Here is a 14,246-nt window from a genome sequence, read left to right on the forward strand (position 1 = left end):
ATTGATAGTATTCCCAGTTTTTCTGAAATCCTTTTGTTTTATTTTTCTTTTACAGAAAGGGGCAGCAGTGGACATCTTGACCTCTTAGAATTGATTGGAGTACCTCTTCCTCCTTCTGTGTCTTTTATTACTGGATATGAAGGGTTTCCAGCTTACAGCTTTGGCCCAGATGCTAATATCGGCCGACTCACACGAACATTTATACCGCAACCATTCTTTCGAGACTTTGCTGTTATCGCTACTTTAAAGCCTAACAGCAATCATGGAGGAGTTCTCTTTGCTATAACCGATGCCTTTCAGAAGATCATCTATATGGGACTCAGACTGTCATCAGTTGAAGATAGTACACAGAGAATAATTATATACTACACAGAACCAGGTTCACATATTTCCAAAGAAGCAGCATCATTTAAAGTGCCAATAATGACAAACAAGTGGAATCGTTTTACTGTGACCATTGTCGGATATGAAATAGTTCTGTACATGGATTGTGAAGAATACCATAGGGTTCCCTTCCAAAGGTCAGCGGATCCATTAACGTTTGAAGCCAGCTCAGGTATATTTGTTGGAAATGCTGGGGCAACAGGACTGGAAAAATTCACTGTAAGTACTATACCTAGTATGCATAAAAGTAATTTTAAAGTGGCTTCCATACCATCTAACCCATGAAACTCAGATTTTAAAATGGTTAAATAAAAGTCAGCTACATAAAGAGGATCAAAACCACAAATACATATTTTATTAAAACATTTGTTATATAAGACTATGGTTTAGAAAATGTTGCATAAATTAAACAGTTTCTTGTTTACCCAGCACTTTACACATAGCAAGGAGGCCCTAAGATGGAGCCCCTGTTTACAGTAGTGCTTGGCTTTAACCTTAGCTCCTGCAAAGTGGTATTTGAATTGTAAATAGCTATAAGAAGCAAGTATTGAGGTCTAATGGGCCACATACAACTGCCGGCCAATTCACCAATCCCCCGATCGGACTGGAACCGACGGTCCACTGGTAGGAAATGCCGACTAGTGGCCAATGGGATCCATTCCGTGGCCAACGATGGTCACTGATCTATCGGGGGAATCTGAGAAATTCTACATGTTAAAAATCCCCAATTTGCTAATCATGATCATATTTTGGGAAGAGATAAAAATAGAAATCCTGTCTGTGTTCTGAGGATTCAGCTCTAAGGAGTTATATGCGTTTGGATAGTATGCTGCTGTTTTATGATCTACAAAACTAGGCAAATATATAATAGGAATTTAGGAAAAGGTATTAGTGCATGGTTCGTAGAAGGTTTATGAATGCATCTAATATGGAATGAGACGATGTAAGGGGATACAGTCAAAATGCAACGGCCGGGAGGCAGTCTGTAAAAATCCCAGCGTCTAAATACAGACACGGGGCTAAAGACAGGCGTTGAAATCCCGACACCCGTCTAAATTCCGACGCCGAACTCTAGACAGACGGATTCCCGATGAAGGTAAGCCGGGCAATGTTAGTGTTTAGTTGCAGAAGGGGGGGGCGGGTGTTAGGTATAGGGACACCCGGGGGACTTAGGCTTAGGCACCACCCTGGGAGGGTTAGGTTTAGGGTGCGGGGAGGGGGGGCAGTCAGGTTTAGGCACCCCTGGGGGGTGGTTAGGGTAAGGCACCACCCCGGGAGAGTTAGGATTAGGGTGCGGGAAGAGGGGTTTGGTTTAGGCACCTCAGGGGGAGGTTAGGGTTAGGCACCACCAGGGGGAGATTATGGTTAGGCACCACTAAGGTAGGGTTAGGGTACTTACCAGCCCCAGTTGGGATTTTCAGCGTTCAGGCTTGCGGCGTTGGGACTTTGTCAGACGGCTTCCCGGCCATCGGCATTTCATACCCAACCCGGTGTTCAGAGTTCCACTGCAACTTCTTTAAAAGCTACCAGGAGTGCATCAGAAGCTACAGCAGAACAGAGAAATGCAGATGGTGTGGTGTCATAAATTTATGCTATGCCAACTGATGTAGTACTCAGTTACATGTGAAGGGTTGATATGAATATTAAAAATGTGAACACAGTTTAGCTAGAGGGAATAGAGAAGGGACCTGTCACAAGTTTATATTAAAGAGAAAGAGCAAAGAAACATTAATAATAAGGTAGGTGGAGAGATGATTGTTACCAAAAACATTGTATATCTGCTCTTATGCTGAGTTATACACATCTCACTGCACAGCCAGCATATGCGCCACGTTTGCTGCAAGTCATCATCACCAGCATTTAGTTGCATCTGCCTATAACAAATGACAAAAGTATGTCTGCTAACAGAAGTTCAACATACGTACGGGTCTGCACTGCCACATGTATTTGCATTTGCTTTCTGAGCATGCGCAGTGTGTAATCACACAAGATACGCAACCTAGCGTTGTACTCACCCTGCTTCAGCCCCTGTGTGGGCAAAAACAACATCTGGGAATTATGAAAAATATGGGAATGAAGTAGGGGTAGGGGTGTGCAAGTGATGTGCACGTCGTGGACACTTCACAATCTAGTGTACGACAATGCAACGAGTCGTTACATGCTGGAAGTAACAGCACCGAGGCATTCATTGCATCGCCCCTTCTGCCATGCAGCACAGAAGAGGAACGACCATCATGAACAATGGATCGGGCATACACACTATACGATGTAAATGATATATCATTCCGATCAGCGTCAGAATTATATATGGTACGATTCATTGTATAGTATGTACCCAGCTTTTGGTGGGCAGACTATGGAAGGGATGACAAATATTGGTATGTGACAATATAATAACAAAAACGCTACTTAGAAATGTTATTACATGCCATTAAATGTGTCAGTAACAAAGAAATATAGCTTTACTTTAGAAACAGAAGAAGCTATACGCATATACACTAAAATCAGCTGCTTCTCACTGCTCATTCATTTCCAGGCAGCTTGTCCTCCCACACATGTGGGTGCGGTCATATGGCAAATCATCGTTTCTTTTCATACCTATTGATTTACAGTCCAGAAAGGCAGATGTGACTCCTTCCTTTTTGGAACTCCTGGTATAACTGTGGCTCTATAGGCTTTCCATTAGAGGTCATATGGAATGTTTGACAATTCAAATATGGTGCCAATTACATTAGGTGGAACTAACTTGTAATAGGAAAAATAGCTGGCACTAATCTGTGCTAAAACTACCACCTCCAAAGTAAATGGGTCATTGTGTGCACAGTGCACCCGCGTGAGGATTAATTGTCAGTTGTTTCACTGGCAGATTTATTTCCCTTCCTTATGGAGTAACTGAAGTCGGAAAACGTGAATTTATTGAAGTTGTGTATTTTCAGCCTATGTTGCTATGTTACAATAAATTGCAAACACTAAGCAAAATGCAAATAGGGTCAAGATGCATAAATTTCACACAGGGCATCAGAAACAAATTTCACTAAAATGCTCACATTCCAAAACACGTGTGTGTGTGTATGTGTGTGTGTACGTGTGTGTGTGTATGTGTGTGTGTCATTAGGTCCTAATACTCCCCACAATTCCAGCCATTATTCTACTCATTCTGCCCACCAGTGCTTAAAGTGGTCTGAACTCACCCCCCCCTCCTAGGTGCCTCTTTCATAAAGGGACAGTGCACGTCATAGGCGTGCACCAAAAAAGGGGCATGGTTTCAAAAGAAAGGGGTGTGGCCACACAATTGTATTCCAATTCAAATTACGCCACACAGTCTTATTCACATTACACCGCACATTGGCCCCGATTCAGACTTGCTCACGGCCGAATGCAGCTCGTAGTGTCTGTGGGCATTTTTTTTGTCTCCAGGCTGCTTGCAAAGCTGTGTGTCCACCCACAGCTTGTGCGAGCAGGCTGGAGACCAATCGCGACCATCAGGCTTGCGTCGAGACCCTGGGGTGGGGTCTCGGTTGCCGCGAGCCCGAGTGGAGTCCCTGCTCTAATAGAGCAGGAAGTCCAATACTGACATCAGTAGGTCCTCCCACAAATGCCAGGCGTTCCTAAGGGAACGCCTGCATTTGTGCAGCCACCCCTCCTACCCGCCTACAAAACGGGGCGAGCTGTCACTCACCAACGACAGCCGCCCCGTCTTGTAGCGAGCCCCGTAGCGACTGAAGTTCAGTCGCTCGGCGTAGCTTGCGCATGTGCACGCCGGAGGCAGTGGCCAAACATCGAGCCGCTTGCGAGTGCTGTGCGCTCGCGAGCGGCTCTGAATCAGGCCCATAGTACCCCTGGTTCACATTACACCACATAGTAGTGTCCCTTATTCATGTTTTGACACATAGCAGTGCCCCTTATACACAATCCCCAAAGCAGTAGTGCCCCTTTCTTTATTGAAAGATAGCAGGTACAGCAATACTCACTGTTACATGTACACTGGTGATGAAGCAGAGCAGGGTTCTATACAGCTCACCAGCTGGTGATTGTATGCTGCAAACGGGTAGTGGTACAGGAATGCTGGAACAGCTTTATATGCAGACATTAACCAGTTATCCTTAGGATCTAAGTGGGAGACTGTCACTCCACACATAGAACCTCATTCAGAGTTGTACACGAATGCTGCCGCAGCTGTAATTTTCACAGCTGTAGATATGCGAAGACGTACTGAGATACCCACTTGAGCCATCACAACTGCGTACACATACGCAGCATTAGATGTAGATCTTGCAAACATCGACTTTGAGTGAGTCTATGTTCACTCAGAGTGGCCGCTGTAACTGTGACGCCAATGACATGTTTCCTGCGTATGGGATCGCAGACGCAGGATGTGACCCCCGAAGACACTCCTGCGATTTTAGTTGACGTTCCCCATTGCTTCCCCCAAATACTCCCTGACTGCCAATCACACTGCAAATAAAGACTTGCATTGGGCAACTACAGTAATGTATCTTGACGCATACACAATGCAACTCAGACATGCGCAGTGGTAAAACAATTGCTCCTTAAAACATAGGCATAGTGTACAACTCTGAATCAGGCCCATAGAACAAAGTAAATATGGCTTCAGTAACATGTGCAGTAGTACATAAGACTGGAGGTCGAACCTCCCTGCAGACTCTGGGTCCTAGTGCATGGTCCTAGTGCACAGTCCTAGCATGTATGTACAGTGAGGAGACAGTGCATGAGCGTACTGCTTTCTAACAATGGCAACCACCATTTGCATCACTATCACTACTATCATACACAAGAGATACTGTATGATGGACAATGGATCCAGGAGGTGACAGAGAAGCCCATAGTGCCTCACTTTTCAGAGTGGTACTCATGCCACCCAAAAGACTTCAAAGGTGAGGTAGAATATTCATAACCTATTATTTCCATCTCAAAGTGTCTATGCACTTTTGCCACAATTGGGCTAACCCAATATGATTCCTCTTCGCAACACAGACCTCTTGAACATAGGAGGGAACCAATGCCATCTGAATATGCTGTAGGTTTCAGAGTTTGATGAATGAAGGTCCACATATTACAGTATCGGAATGGTGAACCGGTTTGTGAGTGAATGGTAAGTAGGAGATATCAGTAATATATCCTACAATGGGTCAGTTACTTCTGTCCATCAAAAGATGGTGAAAAATAATTTTTTAAAGGAATGATAAATGGGTCCTGTCACGATTCACAAGGTTTGTGTGTATGCGTATGCATGGAGTAGTCAAAATACTTGGATAAGGTTAATTACTGCTGTCAGGTGAAATGAAATAATGATTTACAGGTTGAGTCTCCCATATCCAAATATTCCGAAATATGGAATTTTTTTAGCATGACTGATATAGTGAAACTTTTGCTTTTTGATGGTTCAATGTACATAAACCTTGTTTAAAGCACAAATTATTAAAAATATTGTATACAATTACCTTCAGGCTTTGTGTATAAGGGATATATGAAACAAATTTCATGTATGTACATAAACTTTGCTTGAGCCACAGAATTATTGAAAATATTGTGTAAAATTACCTGCAGGCTGTGTGTATAAGGTGTATATAGAACATAAAAGCATACTATGCTTAGATTTGGGTCCCTTTCCCAAGATATTTCATTATATTATGCAAATATTCCAAAATACGGAATATTCCGATATCCAAAATAGCCCTGGTTCCAAGCATTATGGATATGGGAGACAACCTGTATTAGCAAACAAGGGTTACTCATGAATGCAGGAATTGTCAGATTTAAAACAGAACAGTACAGGAGTAATGCAGATGGATGATCACTAAACATAGACAAAGGACCTCATTCAGAGCCACTTGCTATTTGCCGTCGTTCGTTCAAAAACAAGGGGTGGCTATTCAAATGAACTCGTTCGCTCATTGCGGTCTGTTCACGCCTCTAAGTCTGAACGAGCGAGCAAAACTTGCGGTCGTAATTTTGAAAAATACGCCCCCTGGCCGCTCGCACCATACGTCATGTCCGCTATCTATTAGATTAATCGAGTACATCGAACAGCGTATGAACTGCTCGCTATTCTTGTGGTTGGTTTTTCCTACCACTATATTGCAAGCAGTTCTGACTATAAAACAACCAGGTGACGTGGTCAATGACGCTGCTGTTTTAATTATGAACACCCTTAAAACGCCCGTTTTGACCTTTAAGCACGCCTGCGTTCTTAACTCCACTCCCCGTTTTCAAGCAACTTCCCCTGTTACCACCCACATACGCCTCATCCTGTCACTCAAAGTAGCAGGCATTCGCTATATAGCGAACAAAATGATTTTCGGCCGCACTGACTGGTTCGCGCATGCGTATTACAATCCGTACGCATGCGCAGTTGTGCGAACATCGCTCAGTGCGAACGAGCGGCCGCTTACGAGCGGCTCTGAATCAGGCCCAAAGTTCAGTTTGCTGATGTAGATGAGGGTGATGTAGTCAGGAAGCAGACGGTCTAAATCCCGACCGCCGGCTTCCCGACTTTCTAATCCCTGCAAGGTACTAATGACAGACGTCGAAATCCTGATGCCTGTCATTAGACCTACGCCAGGAGCCCGACACCTGGCTTACCGATCGCAGGTAAGCCGGGCGCCGACAGACGCGGCGGGGGGGTTAGTTTAGGGGCTCCCGGGGGGACTTAGAGGGGTATTCAATATGAAAGGTTAACTTCCCTGGCGAAGTTAATGTTTCATATTGGAGTTTTTTTCTGCGTAAAGGTATGATGCGCGCTCCCGCTTATCCCCGTATTCAAAATAAAATTAACGAAAACGGGAATCTCCGAAGTTGGATTTGCGTAAAGTTACGAATTTTTCCTTAAAATAATTGTAAGACCCCCCTAAAGTTGTACAAACATGGGGGAACACTATGGGTACCCCCGTTTTAGCCTTTAATTGAAAGTCGGGGATTTAAATAGCCGCAGCAGGTATGTTTTTTCCGACATTGAAGAAGTGATGCAGAAGAGCAGTTAGGTTATTTTTTTCATTTTTTTAAGTGGTCCCATCAAATTTGGGGTACATGAAAATGGGTACTAGCATATTTTTAAGTCCCTAAAATCAGTTTTTAAAAATTCTGCATTTGTGCACCTGCCGCTATAATTCTATTCTAGAAAACACCTGCCGCATACTTGCAGAATAGCCTTGAACCTATTTCCCTATTGTTTAACAATTTTTTCAATTTTTTTTTTTTTTTGCACCCCAATTTTTAAATACATTTTTTGGGGTGTCCCTATTTTTTTTGAAAACTTTTTTGACACAGTTCTTTTTTAAATGTCAATCTCAGGGGTGCAGGCTATTTTTTTAAGCCTGCACCCCTAAACCCCAATTCTGCACTTTTTTTTGACACCTATTCAATGGTGAAAAGTTATCACTGTTTTTTATCAAAGACTTTTCAAAACTGCGATAAGTCTTTGAAATTGAATATGGTGTAAAACTAAAACCAGCGATATTAACACAAAAAACGATGCTATCGCACCCATATTGAATACCCCTATTAGGGTTAGGCACCCCCGGGGGGAGGTTAGGGTTAGGCACCCCCCCTGGAGTCTTAGGCAGAGGGGAAGGGGGGGTTAGGTATAGGCACTTGGGGGGGGGAGCTTATGGTTAGGCACCCCTAAAGGAGGGTTAGGGGGTAGAATAGGGTTAGTTAATACTTACCTTTTGACATTCGGGATCTTCAACCCTGCCGGGTTTCCGCTGTTGGGATTTGAACTGCTCCAGCCATGCAGCTGGCAGTAATACCTACAACACCCTAGATGAGCAATCACTGAGTTCTGAATGGGAATATTAACAGGCAATGTAAATACAGGTGTACTGGCTGGACCCGGACTGGATACACACACTAATATCCAAGGTAGCAAATGCAGAGCAAAACAGGTACAGATGGAGTGAGGTAGACGTAGTAATTGCTGATAACAAGTCCAGAGGAATTGGAATACACATAAACAAAGTCCTGGTCAGTTGGTGCAAGGTAAGAAATATTAATGTCCTTGATTACTCACACAGGGAAGCAGGAGAAAACCTTGGTTGCAGTGAGCAAGGATCCAAAGTGGTAACAGGCAGAGATAATATGGCAATGGTAAACTTGGAGCACAGTCACAGAGGTAGACTAGATGACCTGGCATTGATTGCTCAATTCTGAGGAAATATAAAGCTAATTCCCAGCTGCAACCCACAGCTGCTTGATTTAGGCAATCAGGTCTGCATATCAAAGACTAGCCAGGGTGGAATGGGCTAGGCAGGCCTCAGGCACAAAGTAACACCAGAGGCAAGGAGGAGGAACTGCACAGACAGTGACAGGTCCATTGGAGATGGTAGTACAAGAGTACAACATCAGCAAATGGGTTGTGTGTGCTGCATTCTTCAGATTTGAGGACCTTAAAAGGAAGTGGGTACTCCATTCAGCCATTCTGCAAGAGGTTCCATGGCCAGTACAAATATAAAGGTGCAAAGAGGACACCATTGATGGTATATACCCTTATATATTCTGTTATACATTGTATAAACACATGACTACAAGGAAACACAACAGCATGGTAGGTAGATTGCTCTCCTAGAATGCCGGGCCACAGTTTCCTTTCCGACCAAGGCCCGTATTCAATTAGAGGCGAAAAGTCGGAGAAGTTTCACCTGTCCGACTTTCCGCCTCCTTTGCCTGTTTCAGAGACAAAAACTTTTCACGTGCGTCACTGCTTTTCTCCCTATTCAATTCCTAAACATGCGAAAACGGAAAGCGGCCAATGCGGAAAAGTTGAAAAGTACTATCAGAAGTGGGGAAATCAGTCTGTACCCCAAAAAAGATGCACTAACATAGGGAATCAATGTAGACGTGTACTAATAGCCCTAATAAAATTGTTTGGGGTACTTAAGTAGTACCTTCTTATTATTGGTGAAGAATGGCATAAAGCAGTATTTTTTTGTGAAAATAAGTACTCCAGTCAAATTTGGGGTACTTGAAAATGGGTGCTAGCATATTTTAATATTTCTAAAGTGAACTTTTAAAAAATGTCTAAAACGCACCTGCTACATGCACCTGCAAACCCCCAAACACCTGGCCCATCCTTGCAGACCCCCAAGAAGTCTGTTTCAATTGTTTTTATGCTTGTCCCCCCACTTTTTACTTTTTCGCCCCAAAAATGAATGTACTTTTTTGAGGTCGTCTTAGTTTTTTTTTATATTTTTTTGCCAGATTTGTCCTTTGTGGGAATGTCCTAACGGCTCTGGGTCGGTTCCCCATGTTTGCACCCCAAAATAAAGATTTTGCACTGCTTTTCACCTGCTATTCATTGGAGAAACTTTTTTGCCTATTACAGTGCATTGAGTTTCCGCTTAGGCAAATTCTGCCTGGAATTGAATTTGAAGGTAAGTTCCGAACAGGCGAAAAGCGGCAATAGGCGAAACTTTTTCGCCAATTACGGCTTTTCGCCTCTAATTAAATACGGCCCCAAGGCTCTTTGGAAAGGTATGAAAACCAATAGTAAATAATTTAGCTGAGTGATTAAAGTGCCACGATGGAATCCAAAAACCTACTTCCAAACCCAAACCTGCGCAAAACTTCAGTTATATAGCACCAATGGGGCTGGATGAAGACCTTTTTCACTTCTAATGAAAGTAATAGCGCAGAACATATTTTGAGCATCAGAATCACCAATGATATTTACGTCCTTTAGCTTTATGTTTTATCTACACATCTACCCCTACCATAGCAGTGCATATGACAGTGTGGAGAATGGTAAATTGATGTCTAAAGTGGTTAAGGTGTATAGTACCTTTAGAATAGGAGTATTAAATTGTATAATGGGACCTGCAAATAATATTTTAGCATTAAACCTAGTCTGATCTCAAAAAAAGTATTTGATTAACTGTTGTTGACAGCCGGGTTCTTGGTATGTGGCTGTACACTGCAAGTTGCTCAGATCCCTTTGGTGTTATTACATGGCTCATTAATATCACAGTGAAGTCCAGCTAACTCCTGACTCCTTCAGGGACATGATTTCCAAATCTGCTCAGGTGTTTTAAACTAATAATATCTTCTCCTTTTTGTGACTAATTGTATCCCAGCGCATATTATTATTACTATTGTTTATTTATATAGCACCACCATATCACAAAGCGTTGTACAGAGATATTCAATAATTCTCATCAGTCTTTATCCCTTTGAGCTTGCAGTCTAAAGTCTCTACCACATTCACAAGGCAGTCCGTTTTAGCCAACAAACAATTAACCTACTAGTATACAGTATATTAGAGGAAACATACAAATGCCATACTGATAGGGCCCTGTTTGAAATCGAACCCATGACCTGTGTGAGACATTTATACTAAGTTCTATACCATTGTGCTGTCCACAGTAATTATGCAGAACAGACAATTAGGGTGGAATTGAATTGTTGTTTTATGAGTGCCCAACAGAGCGATTCAATTGTTGCTCCAATTGCTCGCAAATACTTTGGGCATCCACATTTCTTTTCGCCGCATCCTGAGGTGGCGAGCAGAAATGTGTGAAAAAGTCCGGCTTTTGGGTGCCCAAATGGCACTTTTCATGTCCTTCCCATTAGTTTAGTTGCTTTGTGCAGCTAATCACGATGCTCTTGGGCGCGACAAGCACAATAATTAGTGGGCACCGAAAACAATTGAATTGCTCCATTGGGTGCTCATAAATTATCGCCGCCCAAAAAACCAATTGAATCATAACCTTAAGCAGTCCATACACGGTGCGATAAAGCAGCCGATCCGACGGATTGGTACAATTTGGCTGCTATATCGCACGTGTATGGGCATGATGTCGGACCGAGCGCACACCCGTTGGGTCGTACATCGCACCCCCTGATCTTACTGCAGGTTCGTTGATCGGGGGATGCGATGTGCGATCCCATGCAGCGCTATGCGGGCATGGGAGGGGGGAGCCGGCATATCGGATGGTCAGTCACCCGATCGCACTGTGTGTGAGGACCGCCCGATGTTGGACTTCGGATCCCCCGTGGAGTCGCACGGTGCCTATCGCACCGTGTATAGCCCGCTTTAGAGGCTGATTCAACTTAACAGGCTTTCACGTGCTATTTTTAGCATGCATGAGTCCGCAAACCCTCGCTATTCAATTAAAAAAGGCTTATTGTGATACCAGCAAAATAATTGTAGAGCACACAACCTAAGTAAAGCGCATGAAAAGTGAAAACTAAGGAAAATCACACTGAAACCCCCAGAAAATGGCAAATAAGATTTAATAGGTGTCAAATGGGGGATACGTTTAAGATGCCGGCGGTCGCAATCCCGACCGCCGGCATCTAGAATCCTTAATCCCGGCTAGGGTTAAATGACAGGCGTCTATAATCCAAACTTAGGTTTAGGCCGCGGGGAAGGGGCGGGGTTAAGGTTAGGCACTTAGCGGGGGGATTAGGGTTAGGCACTTGGGGGGGAGGTTAGGGTTAGTCACCCCTAAGGAGGGTTAGGGTTAGCATAGAATAGGTTATACTTACCTTTAGACGATCGGGATTTCCAGCGCTGTCAGTCTTCCGCTGCCAGGCTCTGCTGTTTTGTCGGGCTGCCGCAGCCGGGATTCGAACTGCCGGTCATGCGGCAGCCGGTATTCCATACCGAATGCGTCAAATGGCTGATTTTTTACAATTTTTTATTAACAGTGTAAACATGATAGTGAGCAAGTGTTTTTCACCATTTAAAGCCTCTAGATTATGTCTGTAATGTGACTTTTAATTGTTTTTAAGCAAGTTTCAAAAATATTGGAAAAAACACTTGTAACTCCCAGATACAAGTTCACAAACTTATTTCCCATCTATACAACACTACAAAATACGTATCCAATAATTCAACCCTTTTTTTTACGTTTTTCAGAAAATCACCTGAAAAATTATTATTCAATGAGAGGGGTGATTTTTACCTTAAAATTAAGATTTTTTTTCCTACTTTTCACCTGCTGCACACTAAAATCCACATTAACTAACATTGATATTTGCGTTAACACAAATTTCTAATTGAATAAGAAAACAGAGTCCACATTGACGGAACTCGCAGCTAATTGTATTCTGGCCTTGGAGTACATCACAATCCACTGATATAATTTGTCTCATGCATTGTCAGTATAAGACATATGTTTGTAAGACTAATGTGTCATGAGGAGTGTGATATGAAAAGTCAACATTCAGAATGTCGACACCAGACTGTCCACAGGTTCTGAATGTCGACATGTTTATAATGTCTACTGTCAAAATGTTAAATGTCAAAGTTTTTTGATGTCCACATATTGCGCTTGTTGACCTAAAGTCCATGTTGAAATTCTGACTGTCGACATTGTGGTGTCAACATACTGAAAGTCAACATTCTGACCGTCTCCCTTCATAAGGTGGTATTTCCTTTTGGGAATCAGCTTTGCACACCGTTACTGTCTGGTCACATGCAGGGTCTGGTGTTAGCTCTCAGACGCACATGCCTCAGTTACACTGAGCACATTAAGCATCTAAAGCTCTTATTGTCAGCATCATTAAAATGCGCTCCTGCTGAGTCTGTGTGGTATTGAACAGATGCCAAACCACACTTGTAAAAAGATGCTGCCAGTGTCCCAGTGAAGTAGGAGAGAACAGTGTAGATGAAACTGGTAGTAAGGGGCCTATCAGTGGCGTAACTGCATCCCAGACGCTCGGAGGCAAGTTATAATTTGGTCCCCCCCCCCGTCACAGCCGCTGACACTGTAATGTAGCAATTCGCATGCAGACAGGCTATAGATAGACAAAGGCAGCAGCTGACGGTCTGACATGAAGCTCTCCACTAGTGAGTGTATGGTGGCTTCTCAGGTGCCGGGAAGGGGTGCCATGTATTGGCCGGCCGTGATGGTACACTCTAGGTCAGGGGCGGATTGGGCCACCGACTGCGGGAAAGTTCCCGCTGGGCCAGTCCCCTCACTTCCCCTCTGGGCCGGTCCCCTCTCCCCCCTGCTGGGCAGCTCTACGCAGCCGGCGGCTCTAACGGTCGCTACCGCGATCGGAGCTCCGCTCCGAACAGGTAGCCGGCGTGAATGAGCTTCTGCACATGCGCAGAAGCTCATTCACAAGTGAAATGGCAGAGGGAGGGCTGCTGTTCATACCGAGCCACAGCAGCTCTTCCCATGGGGCATTGCGGAGCACGTGAGTGACACCTCACGGCTCTGCCTCCAGCATCCACCACCAGTCCAGCGCAGGATCCGGGAAGGGGACATGGATGGGGCAAAGGTGGCCAGGCACGGCGACAGGCAGAGAGAGGCCCCGAGGTTGTGAAGGGCAAACAGGGAAGCGCTGCATAATTATTTACATGTGCCGGTAACTGACCAAAACAAACTAGCTACTCTGCCAACCCTGCTGTGACCCCACCCCCAGCTACCCACGTCACTTTGTACGCACTGCGCATGTGTAATGATCCCGCGGTGGTAGCGTCATTACATACATGAGGAGATGCTGCATCCGCCCCGCACCGGCTCTTCTGTGCCTCTCCGTCTCCCTGCAGTGGCCCCTAAAGAAGAAGTAGGCAAGATGACTGATGACAGCAGACACCCCTTCAATCCCTGAGGAAGCTACAGCGGCACTTTAGGAGACGAGTGTGTGGTGGTGGTAGGTGTATAGTTATTTTATTGAATATCTCTCTCTCTCGTGTGAATGTGTATATATTTATATAGTATTTGAGGTGTGTGATTATATATATATATATATATATATATATTCACACACACTGTAAGTAGGTTTGACACTCCCCCTATAGCTAGGCTAAATTGCCTGTGTGCCCCTGGAATAAATCATGTAGATAACCATTGATTGACAATCTATCCTCCTGAGGACGAGGCTTAATTCATCAA

General features: G+C 44.0%; 1 protein-coding gene across 2 annotated transcripts in view; it reads left to right on the forward strand.

Moving 5' to 3' along the window:
• COL15A1 (collagen type XV alpha 1 chain) overlaps positions 1–14,246 on the forward strand; it is a 432,564-nt gene that overhangs the window by 162,461 nt on the left and 255,857 nt on the right. For both annotated transcript variants that reach the window (XM_088442332.1, XM_088442333.1), the window contains one exon: positions 56–603. In XM_088442332.1, the coding sequence (XP_088298458.1) occupies positions 56–603 (548 nt within the window). The remainder of the gene's footprint in view (positions 1–55; positions 604–14,246) is intronic.

The sequence above is a fragment of the Taudactylus pleione genome, unplaced genomic scaffold (assembly GCF_031769625.1).
Source record: "Taudactylus pleione unplaced genomic scaffold, aTauple2 ptg000309l, whole genome shotgun sequence".
NCBI classification, from domain to species: domain Eukaryota; kingdom Metazoa; phylum Chordata; class Amphibia; order Anura; family Myobatrachidae; genus Taudactylus; species Taudactylus pleione.